The sequence below is a fragment of the Pelodiscus sinensis genome, chromosome 5, assembly GCF_049634645.1.
Source record: "Pelodiscus sinensis isolate JC-2024 chromosome 5, ASM4963464v1, whole genome shotgun sequence".
NCBI lineage: Eukaryota > Metazoa > Chordata > Testudines > Trionychidae > Pelodiscus > Pelodiscus sinensis.
The window spans coordinates 55,451,593-55,470,634 of NC_134715.1; the positions used below are offsets into that span (position 1 = coordinate 55,451,593).

General features: G+C 41.3%; 1 protein-coding gene across 6 annotated transcripts in view; it reads right to left on the reverse strand.

The window, feature by feature from the left end:
- The window catches only part of FBXW7 (F-box and WD repeat domain containing 7), a 277,673-nt gene that overhangs the window by 170,065 nt on the left and 88,566 nt on the right, over window positions 1-19,042 (reverse strand). Inside the window, exon 1 of one of the 6 annotated variants that reach the window (XM_025185387.2) lies at window positions 17,922-18,183. The exons of the other annotated variants lie outside the window; for them this stretch is intronic. Within the exon in view, the coding sequence (XP_025041172.2) occupies window positions 17,922-18,077 (156 nt within the window). The 5' untranslated portion in view covers window positions 18,078-18,183. Of the gene's footprint in view, window positions 1-17,921; window positions 18,184-19,042 lie in introns of those variants that run through there. 6 annotated transcript variants of the gene reach the window in all.

The following is a 19,042-nucleotide window of genomic DNA, read 5'->3' on the forward strand; positions in this document are numbered from 1 at the left end:
AGTTAGAACCTTTATTTTGTTTCTACTTTTTTAAAAATGTTAAAGCAGGATTCGTGCCTAACTATGTTAGTACAAAAGCTTCAGAGGGGTAGCCAAGTTAGTCTGTAACTAGAAAAAACTTTAAAAACAACTAATAGTCTAGTAGCACCTTAAAGACTAACAAAATATGTAGATGGTATCATTAGTGTGTTAGTACATGATCTTATCTATTGCGACCCATCTCATCTCTCTCCATGCTCCACTTTTCGTTGGGGTTTGACACTCAGGAGTTATGTCATAAAATTTAAGCTTTGAACTTGTTTGTTTAATAAAACATTCTCCTTGTCTTTCTAGTAAGGCACCTAGCACACTTTGGGCTTTCAAAAAAATTAATAACTGGGTCAAAAGGAATTAAGCCCTACTCCTGTAGACTTTAGAATTACTGCTGGAGGCAGTCGAGAGGAAAGGGGGGAAGATGACAAAGAAATACTGAATAGGGAGAAGGACTGAGGAGATCAAGTAGCCATTCTTCCTTGTCTTCTGGACCTCCCGAGGTCTGCAGGAGGAGACCTGCCAACAATTCTTAGGATAACTGTTCCTCTTTATAAGTCTCCCTGGCCTTGTTTGTAAATTTTCTCCAACTTATGAAAGCCTTTGTAGACTTGCTGATGAGTCCATTTTGGATCGTTGAAACCCATTTTAAAGCTTCTTTGGCATTCAAAAGGCTAGGGCCCCAGGGAGGACAGGCAAGGATTCTGATGAGCGTGGTATGGCTCAAAGAGGAGAGGGAACAGAAGCCTCCTAAAGGCGCACAAAGATATCCTCTAATGGAGAAGACGGTTTTGGAAGTTCTCAAAATGTGCTCCATAAGACACTTACAGCCAAAAGTTAGAGGCTCAGTCTTTAAAACGTAGCAAGAGCCATCACAGGTACAGGCTGCTTCACAGCAGCTTCCCCTATCCCCTTCCCCGCTGCTGCTGCCTCTGATAAGAAGCGGGGCAGAGAGAGGCAGCACCACAGAAGCGGTGCTGGGGGAAAACCAACTTTTCAACTGGCTTCCCCCTAGCACCAGTACCTGTCCCCCCCCCGATTTGCTGCCTCTGACACGTCCCTAGATCTGTCCTGAACAAGAGAATTTGCAAACCAAGGGAGGTCCCCTGAGACTGGTCCTCAAATCCCACCTGCTGCTTCCTAGCCCCTGCCCCAGCAGGTACCCTGCTTCTCCTCCCCCCTGCCGCCCACACACACACACCAGTAACCCAGCCACGTTGCCCATTCATCCGTGGCAGCATTTCAAAGAGGCAACACCTCCTAGAGCATTTCCAAGCTGATCCTGGGCTCTGTGGAAATGCTGCGCAGAGCCCCAGATCAACTGGGGTCCCCCACTGACCCCGGCTCCACGGAAATGCAGAGCTCAGGATCAGCTGGGGAGTCCCCCGCTGACCCCAAGCTCCAGGTGGGTGCTCACGATTTGAAATGCACAAGAGTCCCCAGCAGGGACACTTTTACATTTCAAAGGAGGAATGCTAAATGCTGCATGCAGCCTGAGGCCAGCAGGAAGTCCCGCTGACTCCAGGCTCCACGCAGGTACCTCCACTTTGAAATGCACAAAAGCCCTCAGCGGGGACATTTCAAAGTAAAAGCACCCTCAAGGAGTCAGCGGAGGACTCCTGTAGGGGCTCTTGTACATTTTAAAAGAGGAATGCAGAAGTGCCTATCAACTAGTCAAGTAGTTCATGGAAATTCCATCAACTACTTAACTATTATATTAACCAGTATTTAACATCCTTATACCGGCCATTATTTTACAGACCTCTATCATATTCTCCCTTAGTCTCCTCTTTTCTAAGATGAAAAGTTCAAGTCTTTTTAATCTCTCCTCATATGTGACACATTCCAAACCCCTTATCATTTTTATTGCCCTTTTCTGAACATTTTTCAATGCCAATATATATCTTTTTTGAGATGAGTTGACCACATCTCTACACAATATTCAAGATGTGGGCATATGATGGTTTTATATAGAGGCAATAAGATATTCGCTTTCTTTCCCCCCCTTTTTTTAATGATTCCTAACATTCTATTTGCTTTTTTGACCGCCGCTGCACATTGAGTGGATATTTTCAGAGAACTATCCACAATGACTCCAAGATCTCTCTCAAGTCAGGGCCGGCCTTAGGCCGATTCAGTCGAATCAGGCCCCGCGTCTAAGGAGGCCCCGCGCCCCTGAACCCAGAAGTGCCAGTGTAACAACAGAAAAGCCTCCCTCTCAGAATTCCCAACTTTGGGTGCACTGAGCATGCACACCAGAAATGAGAATACTCTGTAACCTACGCTGTTGCCACTGCCCTCTCTCTGCTTATGATTTGCTGCCTCCTCCATGGAGGGGTTTAAAAGGATTAAGGGGGGCAAATTGCAGTGGGGGGTGTCGGTCTGAGTAGGGGGCAGAAGTTTACCGACTGGGTGTGATCAAGCTACTGTAGGTAGCGTCAGAAGAGGGTCTGAAGGGGAAGAATCGGGGGTGGGGGGTGGTAGCCGGGGTTAAGTCCGGGGGGGCGGAGGGGGAGACTGACAGACCCTGTGTGGGGACAAAACCCCCGTTTAGGGAGGGAGGAGGGGGGAACAGTTACCCCGCGGGATGAGCCACCTGCTGTGCTTGTGAATATCGGGGTGCGAGGGGTGCAAAGGCCTTTCTCATTCTCCTCACAGGAGATGTCAGCACCAGAGCAGAGGGCAGGTTCCTGTGGTTGTGTTCTTAAAGGCACAAGCCGCCCAATTCCTAGACTGTCAATGCTTAGATGCCGCAGATGCTCTCTATCGTACACAAGTGCTTCAGGGCTACCTTCCTGCTACAGCCAGGAGACTGAATGCTGTGAAATATTGTGCAGACAGTCCCTCCCTGAAACTCTGCCTCTCACGTTGGGAATATTTAAGAGTCTTCTCTCATTTTCTATGTCTATATGAAGTCACTGCAGCTCCTTTCTCTTATATCATGTGCTGAGGTGCTAAACTCCCTCCCAGAACCCTTCTATACCCCAAACCCTTGCCTCAGGTCAGAGGCTGCACCCCTCACCCAAACTCCCCATAGCCTGCACCCCTCCTGCACCCAAACTCCGTCCCAGAGCCTGCGCCCCAAACAGGGCCAGGTTAACCTTTTGTGGACCCAGTGCTAAACATATTTGTGGGTCTCCATGGGGGCAATGGAGACATCGGGCAGAGTCCTCAGAGCGAGGGGCTGGCCAGGGGCAATGGGAAATGAGTCATGGCACGGCAGGGACAGCCCCGCTCCACCCAGCCCAGCACAAGGGCACTGTTTCCAAAGTGGCAGATGCCAGACGCAGACTGGCCCGCCCGGCCCTGCACTGTGGCCATCGTACTTCTTCCCCTTGGGGGTGGGCCCATGCTGCACCATGCTACCCCCCATCCACCCAGCACACCTCTTCCCCCAACACCCAGTGCTACACCACCCAGAGACCCCCACAAATACCTATGCCCAGTGCCCTCCCACAGACCTCTATGCCCAGCACACCCCCACCCACCCAGAGGCCCCCCCCACAGATCCTTTCACTGCCCAACACACACATCTCCCCACCCCCCACTGCCCAGCACCCCCAAAAAAAACCCACTGCCCAGCACCCCAAAACATACAAACCTTCCCCACTGCTGAGCAACACTCCCCCCCCCCCCCGCCCCAGGCCCTCTAGAGACCTACTCTCCCACACCCGGATCCCCCGTCCCCCCATCCGCAATAGCCGGCCCTGATAGGAGACAAGGGACCAGAGCCGGCTGTGTGGAGGGGTCCATAATGGTTCCATTCTGCTCCCCCCCATTATCCCTTCAACTCACATGCTCCTACTCTGCCTGCCACTGGCAGCTGGAGCCTCCTCCCTGCCTCTCTGCTCCAAGCCTGACCCTGCTCCATCTCCACTGGAGGGTTAGTGCATGTGGAAGCCTGGCCCCAAACTGTAGGGGGTGGGGGAAGATGCGGTACAAGTTCCCCTCAGCTGTGCACCAGGTTTGGGGCCACGCCACATGGCAGCGACCGGAGGGCACGTGCAAATTTTTCCTTTGCCCCCAGGCGCATAACACCCTTGCTTGTTTTGGTCTTAACTATCTTGAGCAGTTTGGTATCATCTGCAGATTTTTCCACCTCATTGTTTATCTCTTTCTCCAGATCATTTATAACTAAGTTGAATAGGACTGGTCCCAAGACAGACATTGGGGGGGGCCCACTAGTTACCTTTTTCCACTCAGAAAACTTACCATGTATTCCCACCCTTTGTTTCCTGTCTTTTAACCAGTTATCAATCCACGAAAGGACCTTCCCCCTTATCCCATGACAACTTACTTTACTTAAGAGCCTTTGGTGAGGGACCATCTCAAAGGCTTTCTGGAAATCTAAGTACACTATGCTCACTGGATCCCTCTTGTTCATATATTTGTTGGCCTACTCAAAGAACTCTAGCAGATTAGTAAGGCATGATTTCCCTTTACAGAAACCATGTTGACTTTCTCCCAACAAATTATGTTCATTTATGTGTCTGACAATTTTATTCTTTACTATAGTTTCAACTAATGAGCCCGATACGGACATTAGACTTACCAGTCTAATTGCCAGGATCACCTCTAGAGCCTTATTGGTATTACATTAGCTATCTTACAGTCATTAGGTACAGAAGCTGATTTAGAGGATAGGTTACAAACCACAGTTAATAGTTCCACAGTTTTACATTTGAGTTTTCAGAACACTTGGGTGAATGCCATCTGGTCCCGGTGACTTGTTACTATTAAGTTTATCTATTTGTTCCAAAACCTTCTCTAATGACACCTCTACCTGTGACAATTCCTCAGATTTGTCATCTAAAAAGAATGGTTCAAGTTTGGGGATCTCCCCAATATCCTCAGCTGCAAAGACTGTAGCAAAGAATTTAGCTTCTCCGCAATTACTTTATCATCTTTGAGTGTTCCTTTAGCATCTTGATCATCCAACAGCCCCACTTGTTGTTTAGCCAGCTTCTTGCTTCTGGTGTACTTAAAAAACATTCTGCTATTACTTTTCAGATTTTGGCTGTTCTTCAAGCTCCTTTTTGGTTTTTCTTATTATATTTTTACACTTACTTTGACAAAGTTTATGCTCTTTTCCATGTTCCTCACTAGGATCTGACTTCCGCTTTTTAAAAGATATGTTTTATCTGTCTCTGCTTCTTTTACTTCGTTGTTAAGTACGGTGGCCCTTTTTTGGTTCTCTTACTGTGTTTTTTTAATTTGGGGTATATATGTAAGGTGGGCCTCTATTATGGTGTCTTTGAAAAGTTTTACTTTTGTCACTGTATCTTTTAATTTCTATTTAGCTAACTTCCTCGTTTTTGTGTAGTTCCTCTTTCTGAAATTAAATGCCACGGTGTTGGGCTGCTGAATTGTTTTTCCCACCACAGGGATGTTAAATTTTATTACATTATGGTCACTATTTCCAAGCAGCCCAGTTATATTTACCTCTTGAACCAAATCCTGAGCTCCACTTAGGACTAAATCAATTAGAACCAGCTGCTCCAAGAAGAGTCATTTAAGGTATCAAGAACATATCTCTCTGCATCCCATCCTGAGCTTACAACCATGAAAAAGAAAAAGATTAAATAAAATTCTGTCACAAGACACCAGATTCATAGATTATAAAGCCGGAAAGGGCCACTGATCTTCTGCATTTAGACTGACTTCCATGAATTATTTCCTGTTTGGATCAGAGCATGTATCTTACAAAAACATCTAAACTTTATTTTAAAAAGTTCCAGCAATGGGGAATTCAATTCCTAACTCTTGCTAAATTGTTTCAATGGTTATTTACTCTCACTGTTAAAGGTGAATTTAATCTGCAGACATGTCAATGCTTTGACTGTATATTACCTATCAAGAATATTAATATTCAAAAAAGGTAAACTCAAAGAATGCAGAGTTAAAGTAGCACTTTCCAGAAAAGGCACACAAACAACTTGAATTTTTTTCCTTGCAGCAAAGCCCTAAAAAATCCACATTCTCCTTTGCATGCACTAGAAGCTTTATCACCACCACTGAAACTATATATTTTACTTTTATAGCACTTGTTTGACCTTCCAGCCACACAGAACGATGTGGCAAATTCCTTTTTCCCCAAAGAAAATCATTCTTCACTCTTCATTATGAGAACAATTGTCATAGGCACTGAGGGCATTCTACTCATCATATGTTAGCACCTTGCAGGATTATATCTCGCAGAGGGCAACAAATTATCCAAGTGTTATTCAGATCCCTAACATCATGAAACTAAGGAATGTACATGAAAAGAGCAAAAGTTGGGGTGATGATGAATCACTTCACTGAAAAGAAAAGCTAAATATAATACAGTGCACGTTTTTGATGTCCCATATACAGGGCTGTCCCAAGAGTGGCACAGGGGGCCCAAGACAAATCCCCACTTCCCTTCCCCAAAGCTCCTGTCCCCCTCCTGTCTCAAGTGAAATTGGACCAGGGGCTGGCGAGGCAGATAGGATGCTTGTGTCTATATGCTAAGAAAGGATGAGATGCCATATGTGTAGAATCAGAGTTCAAACAAGCACCTAAACTGCCTGAATTGTTTGTTGTTTGTAACAAAAAACAGGACTATGTAGCTCTTTAAAGACTAACAAGATGGTTTATTAGGTGATGAGATTTCCAGAGTGAGCCAGATCCACTTCCTCAGATCAAACTGTGGAAGAAAATAGGCATGACCATATATACCAAAGGGATACAAGCAAAAAAAGTTAACCCATATAAAAAGGATAAATCAAATTTCAGAACAGAGGGGAAATAATGGGGGGAGGAGGTAAATGTCTGTGAGCTAATGATATTAGAGGTGATAATTGGGGGAGCTATCTTTGTAATGGGTAAGATAATTAGCGTCTTTGTTAAGACCCTGGCATCAAGTGTCAAATTTAAGCATGAATGACAATTCAGAGGTTTCTCTTCCAAGTCTGGTGTTAAAATGCCTTTGAAGCAGTATGCAGGTAATCAAGTCGTTCAGCCAATGCCCTTTTGGTTGAAATGGCAAGAAACTGTTTTTCTTTTGTGATACTGTCTGATATCAGTTTTGTGTGCACTGATTCTTTGGCGAAGAGTCTGAGACGTTTGTCCAATGTACATAGCAGACAGGCACTGTCGGCACATGATGACAAATTATATTTCTGGATGAGCAAGAATATGTGTTCTTGATCTTATAACTGAATTGATTAGGTCCAATAATGGTGTCAGCAGAGTAAATATGTGGACAAAGCTGGCAATGGGGTTTGTTGCAAGGAAAAGTTCCAGGGTTGGTAATAGTGTGGTATGTCCTGTGGTTGTTGGTAAGAATCATCCTGAGGTTAGGTGGTTGTCTATAGGAGACTATGGGTCTGTCTCCCAGAGCCCCTCGGAGTGCAGTATCCTGTTCTAGTACAGGTTGTAGTTTATTGATAATATGTTGGACAGGTTTAAGTTGGGGGCTATAGGTGATGACAAGTGGTGTTCTATTGTTGGTTTTCTTGGGTCTGTCTTGAAGTAGATGGTTTCTGGGTATTCGTCTGGCTCTTTCAATTTGTTTTTTTATTTCTCCAGGTGGGTAATTGAGGTTTATAAATGCTTGGTAGAGATCCAGGAGTTTCTGGTCTCTGTCAGTGGGATAAGAGCAGATGCAGTTGTATCGAAGGGCTGGGCTATAAACGATGGATCGTATGGTGTGTTCTGGATGGGAGCTGGAGGCATGAAGGTAACTGTATGAGTCAGTGGGTTTTCTATAGAGAGTGGTGTCTAATTTACCGTTGGTGATTTGTACTGTGGTATCCAAGAAATGGATCTCTTGTGTAGAATGGTCCAGGCTGAGATTGATGGTGGGGTTTAGGTTGTTAAAATCTCAGTGGAATGTCTCCAGTGTTTCTTGGCCATGAGTCCAGATCATAAAGATGTCATAGATGTGGCGTAAGTAGAGAAGGGCTAAAAGGGGACGGGATCTGAGGAAACGTTGTTCTAAGTCAGCCATAAAGACATCTCTATTACTATTGAATTGTTTGTGTGAGAATACACTTAAGTGTGAACAATTTCAACAGGGGAGCATGAAGTCAATTATTATCAAAAGTATTTTCTATTTAAAAACAACACCTTATTTTTCAGGACATCTACATCTCTATTTCGATTCCAATTGCTTATTTACAACTATAATATTTTGTTTTGTTTATTTTACTACTAGCCATATACAGTTGAGAGAATATTTTCTGATTTATATCATTTGCAGAATCTTTACAATTAGTGCTTTTGTTCAAACCAGAACATGGCCTAGCTTCCGAATCCTAACACGGAGTACAGACTCAACCCAATAGCCAACTCTCACATTGAATCAATGGAAAGTCCCTAATAAACACTGAACCTCAATGAACCAGTTCTAGTTTCCACTGAAATCATCAGTAAAATTCTACTGATCAAATCTTTGCTAACTCCTCCTTAAGAATGATTTTGTGCTAAAAGACCTGACTGAGAATAAGGAGAGGAAAAAATAGTTAAAAAGAATGTGATGATTGTGGTGACTGTGGTCACAGCAAATCACCATCCTCACTGAATAACTAGGGGTACTACATTTCAAAATTAGGCTACTAAAAATGTTTTGACTATTTATCCAACCATGTCAGTTAGTTGTCTGAAGTCCACTCCCGACTAATTAATGTGAAGTTTAATATTTTAAGAAAAAGGTCATTTATTCTTTGAAAAAAAAAATCAAGGTACATTTCCCCCATATCTTTTGAGTATTTTTTTTCCACAATTCTACTCATTTACCATTCACACCTTTTATAAAAACTTAGGTAAGATACAATTATATAGGTATCTATTTCAAAATGACATGTATATGAATGCATATATAGGGGATGAAAACCACTGTTATACTCCTAAATAACTTACATTTGATTCAAATACTGACAATTAGAATAGCTATCCGCGTAAGAATCTCTTACCCTTAGTAACTAAAAAGATATCTGCTACCTTTTCCCTATTTAGGGACAAAGCAGAGGCTCTTATTATATCTGTCAAACCCAGATCGCTGATGGTCTAAGATTAAGGTTACTGTCCGGGACAATCAAAAAATGTCAGTGTATTTTGATGAAACTCTGCAGTAACTTTCTGCATGTCTCTACTCTGTCCCCCACTAACAAGTTATATCTATGCTCTCTATTAAACAAAGAGCTCATTCTGGGAGTGTTTATTCGGAATAGCATTAACAGAAAACTTCAGTAATTGAGGCCTACCACCATCTCAAACGTTGCATAACGTTTTTGCTGTGAGCTGAAAAAAAAAAACAAATGAATTGTTTAGGTGGGGGTTGGCAACATGTGGCACGCAAGATGATTCTGAGTGGCACATGCGTGAAAGCCTAAAGGTATTATGGGTATGTTCACCAGAAAAGTCCCCTTAGTCTCTCCCATTCACAGGAATGCTCATGATGAGAGCCACTGATCACGTTTTTTTACACTTAGGGGGGGGAGGGGAGTCAAACATTTTAGACAAATTGGTGATGCCAAAGAAAGCCAAGTGAGATGTTCGCTTATTTCAGCCTTCTTGGAGAGATGAATACGGATTTGTTCAACATAAAGACCATGCTGCTTGTGCTCCATGTTGTGAGAGCATAGTTTGCCACACATCAAATGTCCAACATCATTTTCAGACAAAGCATGAGAAACACTTCAAGGATGAGGCAGACAAGGCTGAGTCAATCAAATGGGCCAATGTGAGGTACGGAAAGCAAAGCAGTATCTTTACTAACTTTTGTGTCATTAAAAATCAAGCCACAGAAAGAAGTTACCAAAAAAAAAAAAATCACACAATGTGTTGCGAAACATGGAAAGCCATTTACAGATAGAAAATATACAAAAGAGGCTTTTCTCAGTTGTTTGGATGTTTGTTCAATGGTTTGCCCAATAAAGATACAATCATCTCCAGAATAAATCTGCCAGGACAGTGGAGAGGCGCATAAGTGAAATGGCAGAAAACATTAACAAACAGACGGTGGCATTAAAAGATGCAGTGGTATTTAGTGTCACGCTTGATCAGCGTATGGATATAAATGAGGAACCGCGGTTAGCAATTCTTGTGAGATATTGTGACTCAGATGAAGTGTGAGAAGAGCTATGCTGCCTAAAATCCATGCATGGCACAACAGGGGAAGATTCAGCAAAGATGTTAATCATTTTGAGGAAAGAGGAATTGCTATCTGAAATATATTTTCTGTAACAACTGATGGTGCCCCTGCTATGGTCAGAAAAATGGAAGGGATTTGTAAAGATAATTGAGGATCAAATTGGCCACCCGACGGTAAATTTTCATTGTATTATTCACCAAGAAAAGCTCTGTACCAAGATTTCTAACTCTCAGCTTAATAATATAATGACTACAGTGGTGAAGATCATGAATTTTCTTGTTGCTTGATCTGCCTTGACGCATCAGCAGTTTCAAGCTCTGTTTGAGGACATGTATACATACAAGCACATTTCGCTTCACAGCAATATTTGTTGGTTAAGCCATGGGAAGGTTTTGACACATTTTGTGGACTATGTGGATGCAATCAAGATCTTTTGGTCAAAAAAAGGTCAAAACTACCCCGAACTGAATGATGACAAGTGGATCACGCAACTGTTTATAACGGACATCGCCGCACGTCTAAATGAACTCAACCTACATCAGCAGGGTGCAAGCTAAACTGGGTATTTTGAAACATGAAAGGCATTTGTTATGAAACTTCCCATTTTCTCCTTAGGACATTGACACCTTGACTTTATGCTATTTCCAACATCTTAAAGAACTACTGAAAAATTGTACCATCAGTGTCACTGAGAGAAGAATGTACATGCAAGAATTTGTGCCAGATTTCCTACATTTTGGCCCGATGTTTTCCTTTCTAATCAAACCAGACAATTTTGATACTAGCCACGTGATATGGATTTGATAGTATTTCCATGAATGGGTGTTGAGGATTTCAAAATGCAGTTCACTGAATTACAATGCTCAGACTTATGGGCCTCAAAGTTTAGAAATCTGCTGCACACACTTGAGGATCTATCATAACTTGTTGAAATTCCTGCCTGTGAATTTGACTGTTAGAAGAAAGTGGCATTTTCATTTGCTCTGAGCATTTGGATCTACATACCACTGTGAACAGATATTTTCACATATGAAGTAAGTTCTTTGTCCCTCCCTGAGTTGGTCAATGACTGAACTCTGAGGCTCATGTGTGCTTAAAGCATGGGTTCCCAAACTGGGTGTGTGTGAAGAAATTCCAACGGGGGAGGGGGCGCGAGGCAACTCAGTGCCGCCCCTTTCCCCCCGGCCCCTCCCATCAATCCCTCCACCGTAAGTTTTGCTGCTCTTTTTGTTTTTCAGTCGGTTCCCTTCCTCCCCACTCCCCAACAAGTTTTGCTGCTATTGGGGGGGGGGAGAGAAGGGTGTGAGGGTTTCTCAAAAATCAAAAAGGGGGCGTGATGCCGAAAAGTTTGGGAACCACTGGCTTAAAGCATCACACTACGAGCCTGAGATCAGAAAACTCAGCAAGGGAAAACAAGGCCAAGGATCACTCTAAATGGTAAGACCTGCATCTTTATTTATTTATTAATGAAGACGCTAAAATATAAGTAAAAGGCAGTCTACACTGCACGATTATTTCAGAGTACGCTATTCTGGAAGACATACTCTCAAAATAGCTTATTTTGAAATAGTACGTCTACACTACAGGGAAGCCTTGAAATTAGTCCGAGGCAGGCGCCTCTAACATGGACATGATACCTCGATTTAGAACCCCAGGAAGCACTGGGGAGTAATTACTTTGAATGGCCTGGGGGAGAAGCTATTTTGAATTAACAGCAATGGAGCAGCCACACAACTACCATTCCAAAATAGCTATTTTGGAAGTGCCACTATTCCTCGTGGAATGAGGTTTACATACACCGAAATAAGCCGCCCATTATTTCAACATTAGTCAAAAAAATGGGTAAGCTGTGTAGATGTTCGCATAGTTATTTCTGAATAACAGACGTTATTCTGAAATAACATTGCTGTGTGGATGTACCCCTATTGACTTTAAAAAGTATCAGTGGCACACAGATCCATAAATAGACATGAATAAGTTAAATGATGGCACACCATTTCTGAAAGGTTGCCGACCCCTGGTTAGATTTTTGCCATTTGAAGTAAATCATTTCCAATAATGTGGTAACCGATTAGTTTATTTAAAAAAAGAAACTATGGTTATGCAAATATATCACCTCAATACGCTAAAAACAGTGATACCATAATTCAACAGTATTTTAACTAATGCAATCTATTTCAAAGTCCTTCAAGAAACATTCATCAGCATGTCTTTGGGGAACGGCATTAAAAGTTCTATAGCAACAGCTAACAGGTGAATAATTTATACGGATTGTTTATCTTACAAAAATAGTTCCTAGTTGTTTTTGGAAGGAAGGATGTAATGTTTCTCTTAAAGGATTTCTTAACTGCAAAGACGGCAGTTTTAAAATTAAAAAAACATTTTAAGGTTTGCAGGCTGTTCAATAAAACAGGAAAGTCAAGTTTTGGATCCAAAGCATTCTTTTTCCCTTGAGTTTAAAGGAAAGCCATGTGTGTACTATATTACTGAAATTCATATAAAAAGCACCTTGCTAAGCATGCTAAAATAGATAATTCTGAATTCTTCCATTCCGTTAGCAAGTATTTATGTTCACAAGTATATTTATATATACACATATATCTCCGAGTAAAGATTTAAAGCCTGTTTTCATCTTTAATGTTGTTAATATTGAGTTACATTTTAAATTATTCTAATGGTTCATATTTTCAGAGTACAGTTCTTATATTACTAGAATGATATTTCAGCAGGATATAAACATTTTAAAAGCTTAAGGGCTGTCAAGCAACTAAAAACTTTATCACAATTAACTGCACTATTAAACAACAGAAGAACATTTAAAATATTTTGGATGTTTTCTACATTTCAAATACTGTGGTTTCAATTACAACACAAAATACTCAGAGTACTAGTGGTCAATTTATATTTGCACACTAAAAAAAAAGAAATAGTATTTTTCAGTTCACCTAATACAAGTAGTCTAATGCGGTATCTTTATCATGGAAGTTTAACTTACAAATGTAGAATTATGTACAAAAAAATGCATGACTAACGGGGCGGGCGGGGGGCAGCAAAAGGGGTAGCTGCCCCAGGGAGAGAAGTGATTTAAAAGGGCCAGGAGCCCAGTGTTCTTCAAATCTCCACCAGAACCCAAGGGATCCAAGATACCACTACAGCCCCAGGTACCTTCCCATGAAACGCTGGCATGAGAGGAGAGGCCTTGAACCCAGACCCACCCGCTCCTTCTGAAAGGGTACAGACCACTCACCCTCTCCTGCACAGATGCTGGGCCTGGTGCAAGATGCACCTTTAAGTCCTGGCATCTACTTTCACCCATGCTTGTACCTCAGATTTTGGAATGCAGATTGCTAAACCTTGGGTCAAATGCTGTATCTATCTTTTGAGATCTCACATTTGTACCCGTGCTTTGCCTTTTGTCAAATCTGCAGTGAAAGTGTTCTTAAAATGAACATGTGCTGGGTCATCATCATCATGAAATATATAGTAGAATGCAGGTAAAACACCATTCCAAAGGTGGCCGAACCACAAAGGATATACAAATATTTATCATGCACGGCATGCAAATACCTTACAATGCCTGCTACAACAATGCCATTTCTTACTTTCAGGTGACACTGTAAATAAGAAGCAAACATTATTCCACAAATGTAAAGAAACTTGGTTGTCTTAAGGTGAATCTACACTGTACCCTTGCCTCAAAATAAGCTACGCAATTTGAGCTACACAATTTGCATAGCTAATTTTGAGGAATTTTGAAATAAAGTGCTATTCTGACAAGTCCCTTAACCCTCATGGAACAAGGGTTACAGGGATGCTGGAATAGCGTGCTCATTATTTTGAAATAACAGGTGCATTTAAAGACACAAAACTGTTATTTCAGGATACCGGAAGCATACCACAATAGCGCCGCTATGTAGACGCACCCTTAGTGGATAAAAAGTAGGAGTGAACTTGTAGGCCCTGAAGTTTTACCTTTTGCTTGTTTTTCTGAAGTGAAGTTATGTAACATTCTACATTTACTAGTTGCATTTTCACAATAAAGAGATTACCTCATACGGGTACTGCAGCATAAATTGTAGAATATAATTTCTTTAAATATTTTACAGTTCAACTATTTGTAAAAAAAGTGAGCACTACACACTTTATATTATGTGTTGTAACAGAAAATGCAGAAAATATAGAAAATATTTAATAAATTTAAATTGGTATTATTTTGTTTAGCAGTGTAATTAAAACTGTGATTAATAGCAATTTTTTATTCATTTTTTTAATTAATCACATTAGTTAACTGTGATTAATCGACAGCTCTAAAAAGTTTAAGATCTTTGACTGAGCACAGCCAGAACACCTACTATTGCAAATATCTTTCAGACAGATAGCTGGTTGAAGACTTCCTCACCTGTTGTAATTACCATAGCTGCACTGAAATAAAGATTCTATCCGAGAAACTGCCTCATTTCCCTTATTTCCAGTTTATTATATATGTATGTTCTTCTAGAAATACAGACACGTACATATACATTTACTTTCTACCACATGAACTTTCTGAGTGCCATGACTAATTTTAATAGCCATACTATTTATGCAGCCAAAAGGAAATTCCCATCACTTGCTGTCATGGGCACTGTGATAAACACATGTAACACAGCACCATTTTTAGTGAAATTTTCAATATCTGGAAAAATAGTGTGCTTTATTTATCCCATATTTATCACTATAGAGTCATCAAATTATGCAACTGTGGTGAAAACACACAATACAGTAGACTTCTGATAATCCAGCACCTTTGGGAGCTAGGTGGTGCCAGATTATCGGATATGCCGGAGTATCAGAAGGTACTCTGGCGGGGGACTGTGATGGGTCTCCCGGGACCCGCACTGCATCTGGGGGGAGGGGTGGGCGGGGAATGGTGCGGCAGGGAGCAAACCCTCCGCCGTTTTGCAGAAAGGCGGGGGAAGCCCCACACCACTGCCGAGAGTTTCCAGGAGGGGAGCGGGCTCCCCGCCTCCCAGACTGCAGTCGTTATCGCCGAGCAGGGGAGTGAAGGGTGATGCTGCGGGACCAACACAGCAGCACCCCAGCTGCTCTGCTCCACCGCTTGTTGGCCGCTCGTCAGTTTCAGCAGCAGCAGCACAGAGCAGCTGGGGTGCTGCCGGGTTGGTCTCGCAGCGTCACCCCTCACCCCCCTGCTCGGCGATAACATCTGCAGTATGGGGGCTGGGAACTCTCGGCGGCGGCGCAGGGCTTCCCCTGCCTTCCTGCAAAATGACAAAAGGTTCGCCCCTTGCCACACCGTTCCCCGCCAGCAGCTCCAATTGTCCAGCTGGCTGGAGCACTTCCGGGTTCCAGTTGGTGCTGGAATATTGGGAGTGCCGGACCACTGGATGCTGGACAACTGGAGATTTACTGTACTTGTTTTTTCCTACTGAAGTTAATTTCGCTCTTTAAAATTTTACACCTGCAACTGCTGAACTCTTCTACTCCCAAATATTTTACTTAAGTATAATATATTCAGGTACAAGTTGAGCCTCTCTAGTCCATCAATCTCTGGTCTGGCAACATCCATGGTCCGACATGATTTTAATTAGCAGAACGTCCACTTATCACGGGTGTGACAAAGTATCCCATGAAGTCTGTTTATAGCAACTAGGCCTGGCTCTCAGTGTTCTGTGCTGTTATTTAGCTCTAATTTACTCCTAAATGTATTTTAAGAGCCCAGTTAAGCAGTGGAAGTGTTGGTAACGCTGCTAGACAATATTGACCTCCTATGGCTGGGCTACTCAACTTTGGAAAGTTGAGTAGCTGAGAGACACAGTAATACTCACAGCACATGCCAAAGGCTGCAACATAAGTGCGGGTTGCATATACACGCAAATATATATGCAAATATACGTAAACAGATTCTTTCACACTGATGGGCATGAATACAAAGATTAAGGCAAGACTACACAGCACACAGGCCCCATTTAAATCAGTTCTACTGATACTGATAAAATGCAATATTTACCCCATTTCCACGCATATGACAGCACTTTTAATGAGCAATGACAGTCCAGGAATTTAACTACTAAAACACATATCAACAGAAGACCATTAAATTGACTTGCCATTGTGGAGCGTGCTCCCAGGGGAGGCCATACTCAAACGATCTCACCTGCAGGCCGCACATTGAGCCCCATGTAAACCCAACCCCCTCACGGGCTGCAAACAAATGGGCCATGTGTTGAGTAGATCTGTCTTACAGTTTGACAAATTCTCTGGTTCAGCACTGGTCAGGTCCTGAGGATGTCAGACTAGAGGGGTTCAACCTATATTTTAACTTCAAAAAATGACCCCTGATCCCTATATCAACGAGGTTTAGAGACACAAAATAGAGTGAATCGTGCCATCTCCCTCTAGAGTAAAATTGTTATGTATGGGGTATTATTTGTGACCTAAGTAACAACTACTCTATAAAATAAACCCTGAAAAACGTTAAATGAAGGAACATTTAAATCACTGCACTCTATAAATTACCTTGAAAACATCCTGATCTTAACAAGTGATTGTTTAATATACAGATCCGACTGATATTTTCAGGTTGAGGTGACTGCATGGTCACCTAACTTTAGCACACTAATCCACAATTCATGTTACCTTTTAACTTATCTGTCTCTGACTTCAAAATTCATACAGGAATTTCCCATTGATAGGTGTACTTATTTTCTACTTATCAGTGCAGCACAGGCACAATATAACAAAAGTTAAAATGAATGTTTAACACAGAAATAATTATTAAGCTCTCTCTCACAAAATAAATGTCCTATAGCAGCCAATACGTATCCACAAAAAGGTATGCTTATTCTTGAATAAAAACATATTAACAATGCACTTTGAAAATTTTTGACTGAAAAGGACTAAATATAAACCAGCATCAGACATAGGGACATATTTTGTGCTTATACATATTGTTTATTCACAAATGTACCTTGCAAATGAAAGCAGCATTACAAATCTTAGAGATAAGAAACTTAAATAAAAACACAGGTTCAATTTCAGGGATATATATAGTCACTTCCATGCAGTAAAATCCGTAACTGGACCTGAAGTTTTGCAGTTTAGTTTAGTTTGATTTTCAACCAGAGCCAGCATTTTGCTTCCTACCCATCAATGTCCCATGTAGATAAAATGGTAAAGATAATTTCTATCTTTGTACTTTAAAGAGTAGCATTAGTTTTGCCAAGTTCTCAAGAAATGAGTAAAGGACATTAAGAAAAATATGTATTAAATAACTGCCAGAAAAAGGCTACATGTTAAATGTATAAAGATGACGTCTGATTCTATATAGAGAATTTTCTCTAAACTGAAAAATTATCTAAAATTTTAAGATGTCAGATGCTTCTATCATATAATATCATTGGGGAAGAATTTCATTAAAAGTAATTTTTATTTTGACATAAAGAAGATACTGCATCTTTAAGCATCCAGCAGTTTCAAAGCAACGCTAGGCTGCAATCACAACATCCATTAGAGTGTTCCACGTTTCAGAGCAAGCAAGCAAGCAAGTGGTTGTCATTGTAGCCAGTAAATCACCTGATCCTATTACAAAATCAATTACTGCAGCACATTTCTATTGCTACATAACCTGATGATAGCAAAATGATATTGGATAGCTACTGCAAGGTCAAGAAAACTGCTAGGAACAGCTCAAATTTCTCTTTTAATGTAAGTCTAAATTATAATGCATCTATTTAATGGTATATTTTAGATTTTAAATAAATATCTATATAGTTACCTTTTTTGGTTGATTGGGACATTCGGTGGATAGTCTCTGTAACTGGTCTGACGTATGGCTGCAAGATAGAAGATCAGAGCAGCAGGTCGAACAGCCCAGCCTCTTCATTAAAGAAAAAATAATGCTGCAGCCACATCCACACATTGACTTGCTCATCAGATGACTTTATTCCTTAAGAAACCAGAACTGGTACATTCCCATATATACTCAAAATTGGCTGACTGCCTCATTCTGCAGTTCCCTGGCTGAAATTAACACTGATAAACAGGAGAAAAACAAAACAAAACACGTGTTCCTCAAAAAAAAAAAAAAAAAAAAAGCCAGCCAGAGTCCCAACACGAAGCAAAATTCAACAGTAAAATATAGACAGTTTTACAAGGTAAGATGTTTTAAGGCTCTTAACTGGTTTATAAAAGGAAGAAAGGCACCTTAAGAGGAATAGATTCAAGGTGTCAGATACATTAAATTGCACACTCACTACAGTTTGTTCTTCTCCATCACTTCAAGTCCAGTTACCTACTCTAACGGCTCAGCCTATCCAACCTGTTCTTTCTCTAAGTGCACACTATTCCAATAGCCAACAGAAAAGAGCCACACCCCTCAACATCCTCCATGCACTCTATTCAAGAGCTGCTCAATATCTCAAAAAAGAACTGCTGTTGCATTGCTTAGAACAACAACAGGGAAGGGATTACTGGATGGAGGCTGACCTGCCAATCAGAGCAACTGACCTTTTATTACTCTAGTGTTCAAGAGGGACCTGTCAATACATTCAAGAAGAATGACAGACTTGTCTTCCTGTTATACTCTACAATAGATTTTCTACAATATATATTTTCTAATTTTATTGTAAATTGAATAATTTGTATGCAACAAAAGGATTGCACTGAAACATACAAAATTCTGTAAAGAAATGAGAATGGCTGCTACCAACCTATATGAGTTGTGATAACATTTAAGAAAAAAAACAAACACAAATTTAAACTAAAGGAGGACCAAGAAAGGAAAGTAAGTTGAAACATAACCTTTCTCTTATCAATCCCCAATAGAACTGTCTAGGATAAGCAGCTTTGAGAAAAAAAAGTTACACAAAGTCTTTGGCTCAGAGGAAGAATTGCACA